Source organism: Triturus cristatus, chromosome 3_1, assembly GCF_964204655.1.
Source record: "Triturus cristatus chromosome 3_1, aTriCri1.1, whole genome shotgun sequence".
Classification (NCBI taxonomy): Eukaryota; Metazoa; Chordata; class Amphibia; order Caudata; family Salamandridae; genus Triturus; species Triturus cristatus.
In genome coordinates, this window is record NC_140583.1 from 298,513,623 (window position 1) to 298,538,045 (window position 24,423).

Below are 24,423 nucleotides of genomic sequence, written 5' to 3' on the forward strand. Positions count from 1 at the left end.
TAGTCAAAATGAAAAAATATGTGCGATAGATGTTCACAACACTATTTTAAGTTATGGGGAGTCCAGTTTACTCTTTTTTCACATTACGGGGGCTTAGATGGTTGATAGATGTCACCTTTATTTATTTATGCACCTTACTCTTTAATTTCTTTAATTTTCTACATTAGTTTAAGAGTTAGGTCACATGCTTTTTCTGTCATGAAGTTGCCGATGATGACAGAGTGAGCAAATTGGTGAGTACCAACCAGTAACTCCATGGATGGTGCTTACATGAGGCACTTTCTGACCCACCTCACATTTTTTAATCAGACTTTGTCAGCCCATTTGGAGACCATTGGCTGATGGGCTTGTGACCTGAATTGGGTGGTTGATGAGTTTTTAATAACGATTAACACGTATGGGTGGGCATGACTAGATAAGTAAGCATAGCCTCACCAAAAAGTTGTTTAAAGTTGTCATGTTTTTTTATAACCAGGTCATGTTGTTTTGTGAAGATCAAAAAAAAATGCCATAACCAACTTATTTTTAATTGCTTGTGTTCTAACCATTTAATAAGTGTTGTAAGCCTTTAGAAATGCCAGTCTTAATATTTTGCTGCCCTGTTGCCATATTTAAAAATCCTAAAAAAGCACTCTTTTTACTACAGGGCTTATCCCCACAGAAAGGGTCTTCATTTGTAAATCAAGTTACCCACATTTGAATGAATAGAAGCAGCACATTTTGTTGAAGTGCTCTATCAAAGGGGTGAGCCAACAACCAAGCAGAAAAGTATTTGCAACAAGGGTTGAAACCAACCACAGGCTTAGTTTTGATAGTGTTGGTGTTCGTCGCGTCGCCTCCCATCAATTAACCTTTGTCAAGCTTATTTCTAAGAGAAAGTGTTCCCACACCATAAAAGGTGGGATGAGGAAAGTATCTCCTACAGCTGTGGTTCTGGCTGAGCCTCTTCATTTTGAAGCTAGGGTTTCAAATGTAAATGGCCTCCTTTTCAGATTTGTAGTTTGAAAATGTACCCATTAATTGTGGATATCATGAACACCCACCTATGCCGATTGATTTGTATTATCCAAAAAGGCCAGCGTATTTTTGTAACAAAATACTTGGTCCACAGATGTCCCTGGTGATATTAATTTAAACTGTTTTGCATTAAAATGATATGATATTCTTGTGACTCTGAAGTCCTAGATAAGGAATACTGATGTGCAACTCGGGAGCCACACTAACTTCAGAGCAACTCACCACCTTTTTTTCCTCTGATGCCAGGCATCAGGGTAAACCATGCCTTGCACTTGCCTCCAAGGGCATACACAGACTTAACATTTCAGCTTCACATTACAGAGGTTTATAGAACATTTATTTAAGGTCTCTGTGGCGTTGAATTATTATTAAAACATATTACTTTTGTTAGATCAGAAGCTTTGTATTGAAATTGGTACTGAATAGAGTTAGGTGCAATTTTACTTTTAAATAGACCTATGTATTTAGCTTCTACCAGAAAGATCTCATGGGACATTATTTCCAGATTACATAATGAAACTGTGATGATACCATTGTCTGGAAATGTGCAAAAATGGTATCAGACTGAGAGAAATATAAATTTCTATAATTCATGCTACGAGGGTTACATGGGGTTTGATGCTACTGGTAACCTCTAATTCAGTCTTTGCTGTGGCTACAATAATGTCTATCATCTGTATCTCACGATCTCCTCAAACTAAGATCTGTAATGGTGAGATTGTGCTACCTGGAGAACTGAAGCAGTTCCATAATCATCTTGTAAATATAACCTAGTCAAATTAAAAATATTGCAACAAGCAAGAAACAATTATCCACATCAAACAAAGAAAAACAAGTACAGTTGATTAAAACAATACACCAATCAACTGAAAGATATTGAGCTTCTATGAACTATCCAAGATACTTTAGCGAGATACAAAACGTTTGATCGCCACTCATGAATTTGCTAATCACTACGAGGCTCTCTAAAATCTAGCAAATCCATATCCTAAGCACGCCATAAAACTAATTATATCAACATCAAAGAGGCTTGTTAAACACTGCAGAAAATTATGGATTAGTCGCCATGCTCTTGTAAAATCCAGTCACTCAATAAAAAAGAACTGTTCCCTTATTACTGCCATTTGAGGGAAATACAAACATTCACATTATTAATCAAAGGGGTAAGCTTCCTTACTGTGGCATGATCCAGGTCTACAGATGAAATTTCTAATGGATTAAACTTTTATTAACATTATGCATTAAGGTGATGGCAGACCAAATTTGGTCACTCTTGTAGATCATAAGCACACCTTCAAAATTGATGAAATAATCATCATGTGTTTGTGGTGTTAACTTATTCCATAGATCGAAAGTTACAAAGCATTTAGGGTAAAACCCTGCATTTCATAGTCAAAAAAGTACACCATTGTTGCCTGATCAGCTATTATATTTCTGGTTGTTCACCCAAATTCGACTGTCATCAGACTGTCATCAGACCTTGTGGGGCAGAGTACTTGAGACAAGCATTTTCACAAAGTATTATGTTATGAATAACTATTTTCTTATTGCATTTTGCATTTAAAGTAGGAGCATAGATAAGTAATTCTTTAGACATCTTAAACCCCTAAAACTGCTTCACTCAAGCCATATGTGTATGTTAATTTAAAATTATGATGGCTTAGCAAATATGTAAGGCCATTACTTCCAGTGTCTCTATTTTGAGTCGCCAGGTATTCCAAAATATGGAAATTGTCTTATAATATCAGGTTGTGTGTTTGTGGTGTTAACTTATTCCATAGATCGAAAGTTACAAAGCATTTAGGGTAAAACCCTGCATTTCATAGTCAAAAAAGTACACCATTGTTGCCTGATCAGCTATTATATTTCTGGTTGTTCACCCAAATTCGACTGTCATCAGACTGTCATCAGACCTTGTGGGGCAGAGTACTTGAGACAAGCATTTTCACAAAGTATTATGTTATGAATAACCATTTTCTTATTGCATTTTGCATTTAAAGTAGGAGCATAGATAAGTAATTCTTTAGACATCTTAAACCCCTAAAACTGCTTCACTCAAGCCATATGTGTATGTTAATTTAAAATTATGATGGCTTAGCAAATATGTAAGGCCATTACTTCCAGTGTCTCTATTTTGAGTCGCCAGGTATTCCAAAATATGGAAATTGTCTTATAATATCAGGTTGTCTGTTGTTGCCATATCAGAAATTCTTGCAAGGTCCAAAAACAAAATGTTTCTATGCCAGGATAGTGTGTCCTAAATATTGTTTGCAAAAATGTCATTCCAATGGGTGTAGATTTTATATTAATATCTCCAAAGGCTTAATGTTTAGGACACAATATTTCTGTCAGATAATATTTTGATTTCAATATTATTCTGGTACTAAAGCAACAAAGATAGAGCAGTTAAAAACCTTGGTAATTCAAATGGAATCTGGATCCAATACTCTAAAATCCAAATAGCATGCTTCCCACTGAATATCCTGGCTAGAAACATGTTGACAATACTTTATAGTGATGCTGCCCTGGACTACAGTGGATTTCCCCTTCACAAAGGTAAACGTTCTTGTCCCTTCCATAATACTGAATTTGTGTTGAGGCAAAGTCTATGGTAAAGTGGATCTCTGCCATGATATGCCCTGATCTATCTTTATGTAACGTAATTACAGGTACAGGAGCCATTTAGTACTAAAAAGATTTAACTCTCCTCCTTTCTCATAAATAGATTAAAAAATATAAACTTCTCTAACACCTGACTTCTTTCCTTTTGTCAAAATTGTATTGTGTTTACTCAAAATACATTTGAGTTAAACCATTCATGATTTTAGTAGCCTACCCATTCTGCTCTGTTTTATTCTTAAAGGTGTGACCTTCAAAAAAATGAAGAAACACTCAAAATGAGTGCCCATTAATTATGTTGATTATTGTTTGTTTTTGGCTTGAACTGTGTTTTGTTGCAGTATAATTTTCAGTGTATACCTGTAAGGCAACAGTGATGACTTGGCTTTTTCTGAAGAGATGCTTTCTTGTCACCCATCAGTGCTTGTCCCACACCTTTAATTATCACGCTCTGTAGTCCATTGCAGTGTTGTTACCTTGTCATGGTTTGGTTTATTTGAATGCTTTCCATTGAAAGTTAGTTTCATTTAGTTTTAGATGATCAAATTTAGTTTTTCGGAGAATGTAATTTAAGGTAGAGATACACTAATCAAACTAAATTTAGGCCGTGTACAAAGATTGCCTTTTCATTGTCTCAATATGAATTCCTTCAAGACTCTCATGTTTCATTTTTGTACTAGACAATCCTGAAGAAGACCCCTTTTAAGAGCACTATCTCAGAGTTCTCAAAAAGCTGCAGCTTTGCAGGCATAGTGACCATCTTCACTGCTGCAGGCAGTAATAACAATTAAAAAAGAAATATGTATTAACTTTCCCATTATCAGCAGTGATAATGCAAGAACTGAAGCAGGTAACTATAAAGGCTGATCGACAGCTTGATTAGTGTTTCAGACAGACCTCTTAAAATAGATGCTCACTTGAATCGCTCATAGACCCAGAATCTAAAGGTGAAAATGGAAAGCAGAGTAAAACTGGGAAGGAATTTGGGATGAGTCAAGGAAGGTAAAGGTAAGATCTATACAAATACAAATCTGTTTTACAAGTTGTAAATGCTCTCCAAATAAAGAAAATGAATGTGGATTTGGTTTTAAAAATATGGAAATGTCATTCTGTAGCTTGGTTGAATCATAATTTGAATGGAAGACATGCAGACAGCATACTAAAACTGTGGTTGACAAAGTCTTCAGCAATACTTACTTTGGCCTCCATATGTAATCAGTGTATTTTCCAAATTTCACAAATACAGGTCCCAGAATGCATTGGGTTAAAAACGGAACTGGACCACTCTGCCTTTGAAGCAAACAGTGCTTGTAGTCCACAATTACCTGCAATGCACAGCCTTAAGGCGTAGTTTAAGCTCAAACTAGCACCATGCCGGTTGATAAATTAGATAACCAGGTGGATTTATCCGAATGATATCAATGCATCCAGAATCAAAGCATTCAGAAGTGCAAATTATTTGCCTCTTGACAAATTATACTGATTAAGCTCTTGTCAGTGCTTTTACTTCTCAGCATAGAGGTAGTAGCTACACTCTCTGCCTGCATAGGAAAGATGCCTCTTTATTTGGTTGAACTGCCCTGTTTTATCCTTAGGGTGCCAAACGTGCCCTATCAATTCTTGCTGAAAGGTGTTAAATCTCAAAATTGTATACCAGGACTCCAAAACAGTCTTAATAATCCATCTATAAAGTAATCTCTGTCCAGTCTTTTGAGTCAAATTAAGATTCACCATGAGCTATAGTCTTCCAGATTCACTCTGCTTTCCGTAATCATCATCTGGATGGCGTCTTGCCTTCCAAGTCAATCTCCTTTACCTTGCTCAACTTGCATGGTTCTATAAGCTCGCAAGGCTATACCAATCCCTCATTTCTATCAATTGGATCTACAAATGAATGTCAAAGATCCCTAATTTTTCTAAAAAAATTGGTCTTATAATACTAATTACTTCATTCTATGAGCAAGTGATGATTTATGACCTTCCTAGTACGCAATTATCTTCTCATCAGTTGAATTGCTTGATAGACATGTGTGGCTAAGTCTTTACACTCATTTTTCTTATCAATAGATTTGCATAGCCTGCTTCTTCTGTCTAGCCCAAAGACCAATTTGTTCTCCTTCCACATTTCATCTCTGCTAATTTGACCCTGAATGTTCAATTTTTGACCAAAGCCGTTGTAACCTCAATGACTTTTTGAAAGAGTTGGGACCCCGTTAAGGCAGACATGGCTACCCATAAGTTTGCAGGGTAGTAGTATTCTTTCAGAATATAGATTTTTGCCCAATGTTGGCCTCTATGTGGAACCAGGTGCTGAAATAACTAGTGATAAGTAAAAAAGTAACTCAACTGTAATATAGTGCTTAAGTCTCTGGTGCTTTTTTGGTTTAGTGATGAAATATGTGTCCTTCCTTCTCTGTCCCACCTTCTCTCATTCCACCACCTCCTTTCACTGTACCTGGTTCCCATTTGTGTTCCCTGACCCCTACCCTCTCCCCAGGTTTCGTCAGTTTTGACAATCCAGCTAGCGCTCAGGCAGCCATTCAATCCATGAACGGCTTCCAGATTGGAATGAAGAGGCTAAAGGTCCAACTAAAGCGTCCAAAAGATGCCAACAGGCCCTACTGACCTCTGCTCACATGGGCCTTGCAAGCAGGTAAGAAAAAATGGGCAGAGCAAAGCATATACTATGGCTGTGAGAAAAAGCAAGGAAGAGGTGGCTGTGGAGATCAGTGGGAGAAAAAAATGGAGTCAGTCAGCCCAGTGACCTTTGCCCTTTGGCCCTAAAAGAGGTTGATTGACTTTAAGATTTCCTGCATGCTTAGGCTACAAGGCAATAAATGGGTCCATTTCCATGCCCTTCCCAATGCATTCTCGGACTTTAAACTATTCTGTTGAGTTACCAAGTTTTTCTTGGATATGCTTGTCATTTCGTCAAGAGGTTGGGATTTGAATTGTGGCAAGGAAATTATGCCATCAATTTCAGTATCACTTCAGTGTGGAAAGATATCCAGAAAGCATGTATGAGAAGTTGGCCTGGTATATGCTGTTCACTAGTTAAAGTGGACACCTTGCACCAGTACAATTCGAATCTTATGGTAGTAGGTTTAAGACAACCTTTTAAAGAAAGCTATCCTAGTGGTAGCTGTGGAGAGCAGCCTTCAGGCTAAGTCTTTAGAGGAATGTAAAGCAGCTTGTTTTACCTTATAATCTCTTGAATCACTAAATGAAAGTACACCACACAGGTATATATATCAAATATATATGTATTTATTACTAACAACTCTCTGCTAATCTCTTTATGAGATTAGAAGTCAGGAACATATGCACAAATCAACATTTCACAATAAGTTAAGCACAAATATGGCTGGGGCCCTAGGGGTGTACCAGACCATATACTAAAAAAGAGACTTAGAGATAACGACTTGCAAGGGGACAAGGCCTAGGGCCTTCAGAAGCGCTGGGGCCCCACGATACCACCCAAGGCAGGTAAATAAAGGAGTGTGAGAACACAGCCACGAATCCCTATTGACTTCAAAGGAGCAAGTTGCGATTGGAAATTAAGAGTTTTAGGATACTTGGGGAGAGTCTACAAGGAAGTCACTTACAGGGTAAGTAGTTCTAGAGCCAACACCCTCAGGAGCACCGTAGTGCTGGAGTTACCTTACCCAGGGAAGCCGGGGGCATAGGTGTCTTTTGGTGTCGGGACGCGGTGTCGTTTTCAATGGGAGCAAAAGAAGACTTGCTGCTTGTGAAGACAGGAGAAGTGTCTGGTGGAATCCAAGCCTGGATTCAGAAGAAGGAAGACCTGAAAGCAGAGGGGACAGTTTTCAAAGTCACTTGGCAGTGACCCGGGGCAAGAAAGATGGATGCCCACAGTCGTCGGGTGATCTCAGGTGATCCACGGGTGTCTTGACTCTTCAGCCACAAGGTCCAGGAGGTGTCAACGACAACCAGGAGCTGGATTCAGCATGTCCCACGAAGTCTGCAGCTTACTGCGGTGTCGGTGAGCAGATTGGAGCCAACAAGCCTTGGTAACAGCAAGTCTCGTGGAAAGGATAAAAAGTCAGCGGTACAGACCAGCAAGGTCTGAGGGACTCACCCAGCAAGGGTAAGTCAGGGCAGGCCTGGAGCAACCAGGGGAGCCCTTTGGAACTGTAGAAAAGTCTTCTGGGGACCCACAAGGCAACCGGCAAGGGATCACGAAGATGCCTCGGGAGGATTCACTCAACAGGGGCCCATGGTCACTCGGGACGGGGTAGGCCTCTGATCTTTGGTGGGATTCCTGCTGGAGGCTTGGACCACACGTGGTCCAATGCACAAGTTCGTAGAATGTCGTGAAGGGGTTGCACTCGAAAATAGTGCCCGGTACCCAGGGATTGCGGTTCCTCGTCACTCGTGGGTTCCACTTGCCTCAGCGTCACTGGGGACTCACGATGGCCTTAGAGAAGTCAGGAAATCCTCTTCCTGGGCTGCAGGGACTTCGGACTCCGGCGGGAGCGGGAAATATTTTGACCGTTGATTGCAAGATTTGGTGCTTGCCAAGCAGGGGAGTCACTCCTTGAATCCAAGGGAGATTCGTCCGTCTTCCAGAGGTAATGGAACATCGAAGGTCCAGGATTCTTTTTCAGAGCATCGTCCAGGGATATCTAGATTGCAATGGCAAGGGTTCCCTAACTTATACTGAAAAGAAGGGAGGGACTAGCTCTATGACCCCACCTATGGGAGGGTCAGAGGAGGGGGTGGCTACACCCACTTCCTTTTGTCCAGTTTCGCGCCAGAGCAGGGGCAGGTAGCCCCTGAGCCGGTTTGAACTGGTGTTTGCGCAGCGGAGCCTACTGCTCTCCCAGTGCAGGACTTCAAAGCACTCTAGGAGTGCACCCACGAAGCCCCAATACACTAAATCCTGTCTGGGAGGTGGTCACACCTTCCTGTGACAGGATGCCTATTGTTGGGCCTCCTCCGCTGTGAGTTTCGGTCATCAGCAGTGTGTCTGTGACTGGTGGCATCCATGTTGTGATGCCAGGGCTCTTCAGGATTCTACCGTGTTTACACAGTAGGTACATGTCTATCCCTCTAGAAGGGTGGGATCATATTCCCACACCAGTTACTGGTGTGGAGGTATGATTCCAAAGCGTTTGACACCAAACGCGACATGTTTTGATGCAGCCCTTCCAAAGTTAGCATTTACCGCGAGGTTATAATGCACTTAAGTGTATATGGTTTGACCGCATTCACAAACAGCCCCAGAGAATAGACTCTGAGAGCTACAGAGGGGCCCTGCTCAGGCAGAGGCACCCCCTCACATGGAAACCAAGCACCCTGCCCTCAGGATTGATAGGGCCTGCCTTAGGGGTGACTGATAGGTTTAAATGTGTGTGCAGGGAGAGATATAGTGAACCTATATCTCAGTGAGGAGTGCTAACACTACTTCACCCAGGCTGCAGTAGCAGGCCTGTGGTGTCAGATTTAGTCTGCTTCCCCGGGGTGGCATAATACATGCTTCAGCCCCTGGTAGGCCTGTGAAGTACCTATGCCCTTGGTACATAAGGTACCATATACTGGGGGCTCATAAGGCACCACAGTATCCAATCACTAGTGCACCTAATATGCACTCCAAGTTGTTTAGAGAGAACAGAGAGGCTGGGGCGCTGATTATCAGGGTCCCAGCCAGACTATAGCCAGAAACTAGTGTTAACATCAGAAAAAAAGTGGGGACAACATAAGAGGCAGATCCTACTCTCCTACAGCATGTTTCTTCAGTGGGAGGTTATAATTATTCAGGCCATGAGATTTTACTATTCGTACTCCAAGAGTCTACATTGTGACTACAGTGTCCAATATCTGTGCCTGTAATCTGTACCATAGGGTGTAGAGGAGACATCCTGCCTAACGAGTGATGGCAAGACAATGAATAACCCCACACTCCACCATACACCCACACACATCGTTTCAGGCTCCGTTCCCTCAGTTGGCACCATTGGTCAAATGTCTACCAATATCTCTATTAAACCACCTGTCATCCTGGCCTTATTTACCTTTTATTCCATCCACAAATCCTAAACTCACTTTACTTTCCCTCACCTACAGCACACACACCGATTAAATTCAATTGGAGCCCAAGCATAGCAGTTCTTATCTTCCTAGGACATATATCCTTATGTTCAATTCTTTGCACATTTTTCCACCTTCGATGCTCTTCACCTACTCCAGTCTTTACAAAAAGCATCCTTTGCTTTACAAATACACATATCTATTCATATGTTTACCACCCACCGAGGACCCTAAAATCTTTCTGTTCTTACTTGTAACACATCAGATGAATCCTAGCATTCACCTAAGGATGTATTGTTCATCCACTTGAGTAAGGGGTTCACTTAGATAGGTTTCCATTATACACCACCTAAATGAGTTATTGTTTAATGTCCAATGGAAATTGTGTTAAAAGATGTATCCTTGGTCTTTGAAGTTGCCCTGCGGGTTACATAACTGCTTTAATTGTGCAGTACAACACCTCATGTGAGAGTGTACTGAAAGATCACTTCCTTACACAAGTTGATTGCAAAAACGACTGACTTTGTTATGAAATAATCTCCTTGTGCAACCTATGTAGTTAAAGAATGCCAAAGCTCAAGGTTGTTTGACTAAGCTTTATTCAACAGTTAAATAAATTGGTTCCAAGACTGATTTAATATATTTAGAAAACTCTCTCTCCGTATGGGCTGGTTAAACACATGAGAAAGTACATTGAAAAAACATGAAGGATATACACTGGAGACCACACCCACTGAACGTTAAGAGAATTCTTAGTGCACTGGAAGATATTACCCATTCTGCATGATGATTAAACCCTCAATGGGAGATACAACAATTATGTGAACTGAATAACACTGCAGAGAGAATAAAAGAGCATTTGTACCAATTCTATATGCTAGTTACACCCATGAAAGAATGTAGCAGATAAAATAATCCACCCTATGTGCTGAATACACCGATAGGAGCATATACTTCAAGATATTACTCATCCCACACATCTGTTATAACCATGAGACCAGAAACAGTGAGGCATCACCCATGTGCTGGTTCCACCACCCATGGAATAGCCCAGAAGATGAAAAGTGTGCTATGAGTCAGAGGGTTGTGTGTGTTGTATACTTGTCTGTATGTTAGCTAAAGAAAAAGGTTCTGACAATATTTTGTCATCACATCTTGCTTGAATAATTCTTCTTCCAGAATGGGTTTACCTAGTGAAAGCCTTTCTTGGGCAAAAATATTTTCTTCTGTTGTTTTTTGTTTGTTTTTAGTTTGGGGGAAGGGTACCTACTTTAGCACCCCTATTCCTTTGTCTTTTTTAAAGGGGTTCTGCCATTAAACGCCTACTTTTACCCCCTCCCCCATATTCTGGTATTCTCCCCCCTGCCTTTAGTCCCCCTTTTGGCTGTAACACCTCCCGCTTCAGCCTGTTTCCCAACAACATCCCCATCCCATCTACATCATCCCCATACACCATACACCATTCACGTCCTTTATCTTGCTCGCCTCTTCCTTCTTCCTGTCTTCTCTTTTTCTTTTTACTCCCTGGTCATCGTAGACGTAAAAAGACTATTGTGACTCAACTTTTTTTCTAATCCCATTAAACCATTTCTACAAAGACATACTATTCGTCAAAATGATTAAATCCCCTCTAAGCAACCTTCGTTCTCCACATTTAATATACCCTGAAAGACCTGGCCCTTCCTTTAGCTAATTGCACACTTCAATTACCAATTTTTAATAGAACCTGACGGAGCCTATCAACGTTCCATGCTCCACCCCTGGTCCATACAATGCCTGTGTATAATCCTTTAGTACAATATTGAGAGACGTAATCAGTTCCTACAGCCTATTTCATACTTGAAGCTAAAGTCATTTTCGTTGATAATGGTTTAATATGCCCATCATACAGTGTGTAGCAAGCCTCGTGCTCTCTGCAGAGGTTAAGGAATTGTAGTTCAATATGACTCATTAGTGTCATGTAATCCTGAGATCATATCAGTTGTTGAAAACAACAGAGCAGATTCACAAGCTCCTTGCGACACTTTTGCACCACCGTTGCATCACTTTTGTGATGCAGCGGCGGTGTAAACAATGCGGCCAATTTACGTGACGCATCTAGGGAGATGCGTCAAGTTGTAAAGCCCTGCATCACAATATACCTGCGTCAGGTATAATGTATGCAGGGTGGGCGTTCCCACGCAGGAAAGTCTGGCAGAAGTGATGCTGTGAAATTTACGAGATATCACTGCGCCACTTCTAGGACGCCACTGCTTCAAAACCTTGCGCCTGCTTGAAGCAGGTATAAGGAGTGATGAAGTACAAAAAGTATAGACCTCAACATACGTTGCTGGAGTTGCGTCGTGCTTGCGACACGACTCCAGCAATGCTTGACTTTTGGGCCAACAGTTGTATCAGAATTTCTGACGCATCTGTCAATCTTTGCGCCATGGTGTGCCGTATTGTATATACTGTGCATCCATGGTGGCGCAAGGGTATCGCAGGCTGGCGAAGGGAAACTGACACATCTCTACAGATGCATCATTTTCTTCCTTAGAATAAAGTTCATGATTACAGCACCCTGACACTGACTGTGCAGGTTTTTCAAGATACATCTTTATTTTATGTATTAGGCCATGTGTGACTCTTGTGTATGTGGGTGACGTCTCAACAGCAATGCACTCTTTGAACTGCCCTCATTCATGCCTAGAAGACCTGCAGATTTGGAGGATGATTACTGGGCTATCAGGTCTATTTGTGGTGAAGGTGTTACTATTAATGGTTAGAAAGGAAATCTATTATACTCTTTCGAGGATTTTCTCCTGTAAGTAGTCTTACTCGGATTCAAACTTATTTTTTGAGCGATTTCTGGTGAGTGTTTTCATGAAAACACTGCATTTCTCCTTTTGATTGTCTGAAGTGCCCAGAAGATGTTTTTGAGCAACTCAGGTTTTTGTTGCTGCTGTCTGCATTTGATTGTCATCAGTGAATGTATTTAGATGCCAATAGATTCTTTGAATGTAGACAGGTAAGCAGTATTTCTGACTATGCCATGCAGAAATGTCTCACTCATATCCCCACCCTGCTGAAAGTGCCAAGGATGATATTGACGTCTACTCAAGTAACAGTTGCCAGCTTCCTCCACCACTGAGGTTGTACACTTTAGTTCCTGGCACTGCATGAGAAACAGTTGGAATTCAGGTTTTCTCCTATGTCTTCAGTGTGTGCTTTAGTCCCTACCACCCTTAGCGGTAGCATGTGCCTTGACATCCTTATTGTGCGCTACGATCAGCCCTGGACAGGGTATACATTCCACGCCTACCCAAGAGCCTTTCTCCCATAGCTCATCCCTGTAACTTCTGTGTTCACTCTAACTTCTTCCCTAAACCCAGTTGTGTCCTTCTTTCTTACCCAGCCTCACTCAGCGCTCTTATTCCACCAGTAGTCACAATGTGGCTTTCTGAAAATTCAATTAAACATTTCATTCAAATTTACAAAGCAAAAAATCTAATGAACACCAAAATCGCAAAAATTAACCATACACCCCGAATGCTTATCCTAGTTCTAAAATTAACTCTAGCTGTAAAGCTAACTCTAAATCCAGCTCCAGTCCTCTCTCTTCTTCTAATCCTAAACACACACCCTAAATCTGTCAACAACCCAAAAACAAACAACAAACAAAACAAAGATCCTCAAATGTATTCATTTTTTTGCTAGTATTACCTGAATAAATAAAAGTGTCATTATCATTTTTGAATGCCTTTCCTTATGGGTTTCTTAGTTTTCACATAATTCTGTTCCAGCACCTTGCCCTTTCTCTCTGCCTTTCAATGTCCTCTCATTTTCTGTATTCTTATTGGTTTACTAAAACCATACCGAAGTGAAACACAAAATGCAGTTTCTTTCCATGGCATTCAATTCATCCTGCGTAAAATCAAGCATATATAACCCATTCCTTTTAGCTAACCTATAACTAATTAAAAATTGCAGTATTATCTTTGGATGAATAGTACATATCACTAAATTACACTATTAATTTGAAAATTGTTCAACACTACATTTCCCCTTGGTGTTCTACTTTCAGCATAGGAATGCATTTCTTGTGGCATTCCGTAATTTCAGCATTCTTCCATCTCTCCTTTTCTAACTGTTTCTCTGCCATTTCTCTACCCAATCTAGGTAATTGTGAACCATTTCTTCCAATTTCTCTCATATTACCTCTCCTGTTTACCCATCTCCATTTGATTTTCTTACTCTTCACCATCTACCTCAAGTCTACCTTGTAGCATTTCCCTCATGTCTTTAATTACTCCATACCCTTGATCTCTAGCTTGTTTCTACTTCTCTTCCACTTTGTCTTTCTTCTGTTGCTATTTCTCCTCTTCTCTTTTACTGTCCCTCCTCATGTCTTCTGATAATTACTCTCCTTTTCTGTTACCCTTTTTGTCTGTCCCTTCTTTTGTCTACTTGGCGTCAGTATTATCTTTGTCTTTCTTTTGTTTTACAGATTGGATGCCTTGTCTTATGTGAATGCACCTCCTGTTGGCCAAATTGCAGTTATTTCTTACTTGTGAAACTCTATTTTCTGGTGGCAGCAGGTCTCACCGGAGGACAGCCCGCGCTGCTGAAACCAGGGACAGGCCTTCACACCAGCGCTTGAGACAATAATACCTGTTGCCACTACATACCTTTTTCGAATTTAAACAATGCGACTTTGAGAAAGAGACAGAAAATGTAATCTGTCATTGAAGACATACACAAGCAGGCCTTGCACCTGAGCTTTTCAAAGACTTCATGCATCTAATCTCTGGCCTCTTCAGCAGATCGGCGAGGAAATGAGGGAACAGAGAGCGAAACTTACTTATGACACACCTGCCAAGCCAAGTGGAGCTTTACCGCCCTAGGCGAATCGATATTTTGTTGCCCAACATGGGGACAACCTTTGCTGCTTGTAGGGACAATCTGGTACCTCTGTGCTGGAGGTGTTCTAGACAGCTACCTAGTTCTGCCTTGCCCTAGAACCAGCCCTGGTGGAGAGCCAAGTTTGAACAGGAGACAACCAAAGCCAGTGAGAGGTCCTCCTGTGGTCATGTGCCTAAAACATGGATATCAACATTTTACCTACACAGGATGGGATACAACCCACAGGATAACCCAATAAACAATAGCTTTTACAAATGGTATGTCTATATATATAAATACATAAATATATATATATATATATGCATATACATATATACATACATATGCTTTTCATATTTAAAGATGTATTCCATCAGGGCACAGAATTGCCTCCCATTGGTACCTGGAGCTCAGATCTACCTTCTTCAAAGTCATATCATTCCGAAGAGTGGAGGGACCAAAGGACTATCATTTTGTAATTACATAGAAATAGCATCTATATATATATGAGAATAAGTTAATTAAAATAAGGTGTAAAAGACAAAAAAATATCGAAAAAAGTTAAAACTTGAAACAAGCAGGGGGAAGTAAGGAGATGAAATGCCGAATATGTTTTCGGTGCATTTGTAATGTTGTTGCCAATTGTAGGGCCCAGTGGCTGGCTGAATAGTGCTTGATGAGACGGGGCTTAAAAAGAGTATCCCATTACCTTAACACTGACTCCTTGTGAATGGCAAACCAATCAGTCAAGGACTGTGATAATACTAATTTGTTTCTTATGTAGATGAAAATCTGTAGTAGTGTCAGATCTTAGTGTTTCCCAATTTAATCATGCCGGTTTTTTGGCCTCAGAAGTCTAAAAAGCTGAGCCGGTATTCAAACCTAAGAACTACACATAGATCTGTTCCAGCATCTTGCTATTTCTGGATTGATGTACAGTCCATGCATTTATTATTTACGGTTATAGAATTGTTATCTTTGTTCACCTTTTTCCACTTTTTTCCCACTTTCTAGAGTGAGTCCAAATGCCCACAGCAAAGTCACAGTACATCTACTACTCATGAAGTAACAAACCTCAGCTGAAGTCATACATTCAGGATATGTCAACATCACTAGTGCTTTCAGATTACAGGTCAAGTTGAGTTTCTCACGTTGACATTTTTTATCAACATATATGACATTACTCAGTCAAATCAGGATTCCACATGGTACAAGAACCATAATATAGTGAGCATTTATATTATCACACACCATAAACTGAAATGTCTGCTAGTGTTTTTAAGTGAAAGAAGACTAGGTTGATCGTGATAAGATTTGAACCGGTGACCTGAGTGTTACATATTGATCGCTGGAGCAAGTCTTAACCTACTGAGATTCAATATCTCAGATATTCCAACATAGTGTTCTCACTTAGGGTAGTTATTTAAGGGGCTTTCATTTTGGATAAGCCTTCATGTGAAGTCCTATACCTGTCTCAGAATTTAATCTCCTTGGCTGGACAGAAAAACTCAAGAAACCAGGTCTTAAAACAGAAGATACTCTATAGCTTCTCCAAGAATCTGGATGAGCTTGCTCACATCAGTGTCAGGCCTGCTGTTATCTCCGGCAACTCAGAAATTATATAAAATTCCACCTCTTCAGAAACATTGCAACTTGAAACAATATGAACAAAAATCTATTTGTGTTATACCACCCGCTATTTTTCTCCCTATTGAAAATGATTCATAATTGTATCTGTGGGTACCTGTCCATGTTCAGTGCCCTTGCTCCCTTTCTTGTTTCATGCTGACAAATACCCAAATTATCATCCAGCTTGACCAAGCCCTTCATCCTTCCTGGAATTTAATTTCAGTTGCCTCAAAGGGTCGCAAAGATGGATGGCCAACACTTTTTTTAAAGCTCAATGCAGTTGTACTGGTAGTAGGCATGCACAAATTGCAGTGGCACAATATTAACTGGCCAATTAGCATGTGCCCCTCTCCCGCTATCAGCAGCATCAAGCGCCAGGGCTCTATGTGTGATCCTGCACAATGAACTCCCATTGGAGCCTCATGATAATGGGATATACAGCCCAAATGATAACACTGTATGTTACTTAAGATGGGCTCTTGCCTTCCTGCAAGAACAGCTCCACTCCAGAGTGGTGTTCAATTGTGTACCAGCTAACATTGAGCAATGCAATGCCCTGTTATTAGGGCTCCCTGTAGAGGTAACGCACAACTTACTAAAGGCTTTACACACAAAGCTTTCCATCAAACAATTTCGTTGTGTAGCTCTTCTTTATGGCGGCACTAAGCTCCAGCTTGTGTGTTGTGCTCAGAATATCAAATATTGCTGCAACTCTCAGTGTAAAAAACTTGAAAAAAGAAGATTGATCTTTTAGACACCCTTGAGCAAACCTCTACAATCAACTTCATTTGCAGCTAAACAAATATAAAATGTTCTTTTCCTTGGGAAAGCTTAAAAAAATTATTTTAGGTCTAGTCTACGTAGGCTGTTACCACCAGGAAACCTTCTTACTGACATTGCACTAAACAATAATTAAGTCATATCCCTTCAAATCAAATAGATTGGCATGGACACAACTATTCTATGGTTCTGTTGATATATAGACCCATTAGAGATGCCACCAACATGAAACAGGTTTGCCATTTGTCTTAATGAAGTAACGGGCCCTAACATGATGTACACATCTTTCCCATCAGGTATAGTCACATGGTACTACATGAGGTGGGCAGGTGCTATCAGGTGATATCTTGGTCAGATGATTTTTCCTCGACCTATGAGGAGAGGATATGCCACATGGCATCGTGCTATCATGCTATCAGTAACTGTCCCAAGGGACAGGCCTAGGATGTTGCAGCCTGGTGCCTACTCTAGTCCCACAGAGGATGTCAACCCACGATGATGCTGTTATGCTTTATCACATACAGGTTAGGATTTTCATCTTTGGTAGTTTTATAAGGAAAATTGCATGTGTCTATCAGGAGTGTCTAAACCTCACATTAGCTGCCATAATGAGAGTTGATAACCTTAAGAGAGCTTATGACTTTCCAAACTCCCCGTGGACACTGTTGAGCTCTTAAAGAGGCTTGCCCTACACATTTCTCCCCTATCAGGGTGTTAATTAGTAGATCCTTCTAAGAAGATTATTTTCCAGACAAACATAAAGACGAGATCTTCAACACACTGCTCAAAAAAACTATTTAGATCCAGTGTGTCTCTTAAATTTTAGACCCATTACTAATCTGTATTTCATTGCCAAAATCATGGAGAATCATGGAGAAAATGGGGAGAATCATGATGGGCTTCAGAGTGCTGTTTTTATGCACCTGCAGTGCATGAAGTCACTTAATTTAACCGAATATTTCCTGAGTTACTGCATTATTTTATATAGCACATCTCATAAGCAGAAAGAGCAAACCTTGCTCACTGTTTCTGAGCTGCATCATCTGAAAATCAAACTCTGACTAAGCCATGTTAGTGGGAGACTTTAACAATTCCAGGATAGGCTGTCTGTATAAATCTCTCAGCAGAGGCCGTAGCTCGTCTACAGAGGGTGCAAAATGCAGCAGTATGTGCAGTGGTAGGCTTAAAAATAGATCATGGTTCCCAAGCTAGGAGGCCGATGTAATGGGTACCAGTAGCAGACCAGATTAGATTTAAACTGGCTTGCTGGATGTACAATTGTTACTATCAGTTAGATTCAACTGTCTTAAATCAAAGCATCTCACCCAAAACACCTGTTAGTTTCTTCTACAGTCAGGACCAGTCACTTCATTCAGTCTCTAGGTTTAAACTAAAGTCCACGGATGGTAGAGCTTTTCTGTAGCAGGTCCGATATGGTGGAACTCTCTCCATTTATCTGTTAGAGCAAGGCCCATGTTGTAAAGTTTTAGTACAGCTTTAAAGGAGTTTGTTTAGGACAAATAAATGCCATTATTTATTTATTCATTCACAGAGGCTGTGAAAGGCCAAGCCTTGGCTCAGCCCTACAGGAAAGTTTACAACTGGCTTCACTGGAATGGTGCATTATTGGGATGTCTCCTGATATGGCTGTATTATTGGACATCTCCACACTATCACGTGAGATGATGTCCTAGCCAAGCTTTGGTCTTAAACGTGCAATAGATCAATCAGGTGCGGAGTTTTGGTATTTTCCTATCACACACAGGCAGCTGCTGTACCTGCTATTACAATGTCTTGGCTTGTCGTTCACTGGCCACACTCTGTCACTAGCACGCTGTCCTCAAGATGGACTGTGGCATGGTCTGAATGACTTGTCCCTTTATGGGCAGGTGAAGTTATTGGAAGAAACATACCCTCTTCCTTTCTGTATAATTCACAATGATGAAAAATGTTTTCTTTTAAACAGGCAATACATGCAATAAAACAACAGATAGTGCAGCAGCAATAATTAATCTTCTTAATTAGGAGCTTCGAACCAAGGCTGGGCACCAATTCCTGCCAGATCCAAACTGCCACTCCCTTCAAACTTTGAGATGTTGTTTATACTTCAATAGGAGCTCGAACAATGTACTCTAGCTTTCACAAATTACATGGTTTTGCCCCTACTTCCAACCTCTTCCCTAGCTATTTTTCTTGTATGACAACGTTTGGTGCATTTCAAATCAGATTACCTGTAACAAATTTGGTTTCAGAGTTCCCTTTGATCTTTTTCTATCAAATTGACCATAATCAACATCCTGACAGATGTTCTACGATCCATTCTGCCAGTCAATAACCGTTATCTGCTTCTAGGCAGATTCCCTCCAATCCAACTCTTGTCAGAATTCCTGCAAACAATTGCATGTTCGATGACCACGTGATCCAACGGCATCCACATTCGTATAATCTGTCTCCAGTCCAACTATCTTTAGCTCTTTTTTTGTCAGATTCTATGTGATCAAATTCTGGCCATATTCTATGTAAACCATTTCCTGTACAATGCTCTCTCTGTACTCTTTTCAGCAGAATCGCTGTAAGTCTATGCCTCTTGCATTGACCATTTTGTGCCAAATTCTGCGTAATTCATTTAATTTCCACTGGTCTATCTTTAGTCAGAGTCCTGCAATCCATTTTGAACCTGATTGTCTCCATTTCATGTCTGATTTTCAGAATCTGAAGGGCCTGTAGTTCAAAGACGCGTGATTTGAGGGTTTGAGCCAAAAGTTCACCAATTTAGCAGATATGATTGCCAAAATAGATATATCATTAATTACAAGAAGACTGTTAGGGTCATCAGAGAGGCTATGCTACAAGGTATTCGAATTACAATCAGTAAGGAGTCTGAGGTTCCCTGTAATCCATGGTAGTCCAACATAGGTTCTGGAGGCTAGAATCTAAGCCACATTTTTATTTTAAATGCAACTGATCTACATTTTCAGTGGTTTTCCTGAAATCTTACACCTCCAGGAACTATGCTGGAAACAACTACTGTAGGTCACTATCTTACAGAACCTCTATAATCCTCTCAGTGAAATATTCCTTTTTCAGGCTCAAGCTATATCTTTCTATTGATACTATCACTTTTTAGGATGTATTGCTTCTAGATGCACAGAAATACAGCAGAAGTACACTTTACCTGCACTGTGTCTAATTTAAGTCAGTGTAATATAGACTGTGTGAGGAGAAGCGATAGACACATACATGCAGGGACTAGGGAATAAGAGACTGTGTAAGGGGATACTAGTACTGAAGAAGGGTGCTGAATCTTGAATTTGCCTTCTCTGCTTTTCTGATCCATTCAGCCAGTCACTTGGGCCTCACCCCATTCCTGTAGTTCCTTGTAGCATTTCCTAGAATTTTAGGAAGGATTGACTGTGTAGATGGTTAGCTTTTTCCTTAGGAGAATCCTCCTTTTCAAGCGACAATCGACTTCAGTGATCTGTATAAGTGACTTTCTTTTTTTTTTTTTTAAACATGTAATACAGAAGAGTCTACATTCAAGGAAAGAAGAGCTATTTATTAAATTCATGAACAAATTGTTCAATGATAGTCCTGAAAAATTCCTACTGTTTTAAATGTCTTCCCTTATGAGTTGCGTGGTATAGGACTGGTAATATTAGCGGTTGTAAGTTTTTGTCTCTGAAGTGGGCAATAACATATGTTCATTGAATTTACAGGTCATTTTCCGCATGCGTATTCCCGATTGTGAAGCTGTTCTGTTTTTATTTTCTATGTGGACCTTTATTATAAGTCAAGAGAAATTCTGAGTGGAAATGCCAGGCAGCCAGAATTTCTATTGCCAGCAAATTCTCAATGCATAATTCCTCCCATTACAATTTAAACTACACAAAATGGTGAATAACTGTGTGGTCAAAACACAGAATTGGTGTGATACCCTCTTTGTGTGCATAGGGAATTGTCTCTCTAGCCCTAGCTTGTGTTTTCCTACCTACCTGCTGCCAGTATCCCTACAGAGAAATGGGCAATTCCAAGAATTGGATGAGGTAGGCTCACTCAAGTAATGTGACATGCTACATCACGTGTCACCTCGTCTCACTCTGGTGATAATTCCAGGGCAGACTCTACCTTAGGGCGAGCTATTTTTCTGTGGGTAAAATACTTGGATCCTGTTCTATGTCTAAAAAAACCTTAGGATATATCACAAAGTATCCTTATTAAGGTGGTATCCTAGGCTTAAATAGGTAATCTCAGAGGACATACGTGTTGCTATGACCCTTACGTACCGCTGAGTTGTTATGGTACCATGTGTCTGTCTTATTACAGTCTAAGAGAAGTCTCGGGATTCATCAGGGCTAAAGATATGTATCCCCATACTTTACTAATTATACTGAAGGGTACAATGGTGGTAAAAGGTGAGAGGACCTACCTCTCTTCAATGAATCACCTGGGCTAATATCTAGTCAAGGGAAGACATACAAACACATAGCAGTAGTAGCAGAAAACTAGTATTCACACAACAGTATCACTTTCCATTGTGGTGCGATTTTGTAAAATGCACCTGGATATTTTATGGACATTAAAAATAACATTAAAAAAAACAACAAGCGTGGCACCTGTGATATAAAACACACTCACTCATTGCGTGCATGCACAGGTGATGAAAACACACATGGGGGAGGGGTGCCATACACAATCCTAGTGAGGGTCATTAACTCCTTGTTTACCTAGCGCCATGGAGACATTTCCCTCATAGTCCATTCAGGGTTGGTGCCTCATATAGTCACACCATGATAAAGTGTGTTCAACCAATTTTGACACAGGAGGAAGGGGAGAAAAATAATGAGGGAGACCGTAAGTCAATAAATAGGATGACCCCAAATGCATGCTAAATGTACTTACAGGACCTCCTCAGGTCCTCACAGGTAGTCGCAGTTTCGTATACCTGTCGTAGTTATTGCATCCTTATTTCATCAACATTAAGCAAGTTACATCAACAAGGTCCAGCGCCTGCATCGAGCCTACCATGCCCAAAAGAACAGCCATCTGGTAACAGCGGGCGGTAGCAATGATTATCTGTATTTAAAGGCAAAAAGGCTGACAATAGTGGGAAGTCAGCCTGCTGTCTCAATTTTCAGTTTTACTGTTAGTAACGGGTAGGGAGGAACACTGGGGCGATTGTAATCACCGACATAATGAAGGTGTGGTGCTCCGGCCCTGTCCATAGAGGACACTGACTCAGTGAATTAGAACACTGCGTCGGACGCGAAGTTCCAAAGGTATGGAACTGCGTCTGATGCAAAAGGCCACACTACGTAAAGGCAGCCCATAGCAGCATCAGTGCAGGTGCGGTGCTTCGGCCCCGCCCATACAGGACACTGACCCAGTGAATTAGAACACTGCGTCAAAGGTATAGAACTGCGTCTAATGCAAAAGGCCACACTACGTAAAGGCAGCCTATAGCAGCATCAAAGCAGGTGCGGTGCTCAGGCCCCGCCCATAGAGGACACTGACTCAGTGAATTAGAACACTGCGTCGGACGCGAAGTTCCAGAGGTATGGAACTGCGTCTGATGCAAAAGGCCACACTACGTAAGGGCAGGCAATAGAAGCATCACTGCAGGTGCGGTGCTTCGGCCCTGTCCATAGAGGACACTGAACCAGTGAATTAGAACACTGCGTCAAAGGTATGCAACTGGGTCTAATGCAAAAGGCCCACTACGTAAAGGCAGCCAATGGCAGCATCAGTGTAGGTGCGGTGCCCCCGGATCCGCCCATAGAGGACACTGACTCAGTGAATTAGAGCACTGCGTCGGACTCGAAGTTCCAGAGGTATTGAAGGCCACACTGTGGTGTCGCGGTCTAGCGGTTATACGCTCACCGCGTGACGTCACAGGATGTCCGGCGGCGGCCATTTTCACGGAGTAAGAGCGCCGAATTCAACGAGAGTAGAGCTCCGCTCCGGCGCTCCTGTGTAGGCAATAAATGCAGTGTACCACTACACGGTGTGCGCGTGGTTCTTCATGTGTGGGGCCATAAGTAGCTACATCATTACAATGGCGATGAGGTGGTGAGAGGGGGGTGAGCTTGCCCCAGGACCCAGCCCCATTGAAAACGAGGAGACCCGGCAGAGGAAACCACGTGCGCTACGCAGGAGCGCGGCAGAGCAGCGGAGGCCGCGACTACCGTCAAAGGCGCCGAGAAGCGTGCGAGGCACACCACGCTTCGCGTACAGGCCACACGAGCCTACAGCTCTAAACGGAGCAGGGCAGGGTAAAGGAAGTATAGTACCCGGCAAGGGGGTGAGTGGCCAGCACCCTGGAGGAAGTCGGCAGCGGTCCCGCGACAGGTGCAGAGTCCAGCCAGGAGGACGACGAGAGGGGCAGCGACGTCGGAGAGGAGGAGACGTTGGGCGCGCCCATACCGAGAGGAAGAAGCACCGGCAAGGGGAAGAAGATGACCTCCCAGACGTGCTCCTTAACGAACCCGGTGCCATTCCTGGCCAAACCAGGGGAGCCCGAGATGCCGTGGGGGGACTGGAAAAGGTATTTCCTAAACTACCTCGCAGCCCTGGAAGAGGAGTGGGACACTCCATACACGAGCTCGCGGCGGAGGAAGATTCTGCTACATCATTTGGGCCCGGCAGGGCAACGAGTGTACCAAGACCTAGTGAAGGGAGAGAGGGCGGCAGCAGACGACGACGTGTTTCAACACGCGATAGATGACCTGGACGCCCATTATCGCCCAGTTGTGTGCACGGCAATAGACAGGTACAACTTTTACCATCGAAAACAGAGTAAAGGTGAATCAGTCGACGAATACGTGGCGGCTCTACAGAAGCTGGCCCTGACGTGCAAGTTCGGTACCCTACAGGAAGAACTAATAAGGGACCAAATCATCATGCACACGGTGAACACGACCATCCAGGAAAAACTGTGGACGAATAGAGACGCGCCACTGAAAACGGTCGTGGCCCTAGTAAAGAAGGCAGAACTATCCAGGAGGCGGCCAAACGAGAGAACCACCCAGAGCAGGCGGTATACAAGGTAGAAAACCGGAAACCACAGGACAGCAAACAACCGGCGTGGCAGCAAAACACACGTACACACAGAAGATTCAATACCAGGACGCTGAGAATGCAAGGACAGAAGCAATGGAACAAGACGGCCTGTTACAGATGCGGCAGTGGCACCCATGCAGCCAATGACAAGGGTTGCTCGGCGTTTGGCGCGAAATGCTCGTATTGCGGACTCGTGGGACACTACAAAAAAGTGTGCAGGAGGAAGTCCCAGAGGCAAGAAGTAAAGTTCGTGGCCCAAGGAGCACACGAGGAAGAAGAAGAAGAAGTGGACGGAGAAGAGGACGATGAGATCCTAATAGTAGAGGAACAAGTATTGGGCATAGAGAGCGTGGCTGACAGAAAACCCAAGTGTGAAATGACGATAGGAGG

At 41.9% G+C, this 24,423-nt stretch overlaps 1 protein-coding gene across 15 annotated transcripts in view; it reads left to right on the forward strand.

Moving 5' to 3' along the window:
• Nucleotides 1-20,557, forward strand: part of CELF6 (CUGBP Elav-like family member 6) — a 531,043-nt gene extending 510,486 nt beyond the window's left edge. For 10 of the 15 annotated variants that reach the window (XM_085643931.1, XM_085643932.1, XM_085643937.1 and 7 more), the window contains 2 exons: nucleotides 6,134-6,289; nucleotides 14,174-20,557. In XM_085643931.1, coding sequence (XP_085500057.1) covers nucleotides 6,134-6,261 — 128 coding nt within the window. In that variant the 3' untranslated portion in view covers nucleotides 6,262-6,289; nucleotides 14,174-20,557. Of the gene's footprint in view, nucleotides 1-6,133; nucleotides 6,290-14,173 lie in introns of those variants that run through there. The other 5 variants (XM_085643936.1, XM_085643939.1, XM_085643944.1 and 2 more) reach the window with 2 other exon arrangements.
• The last annotated feature ends 3,866 nt before the right edge of the window (nucleotides 20,558-24,423 follow it).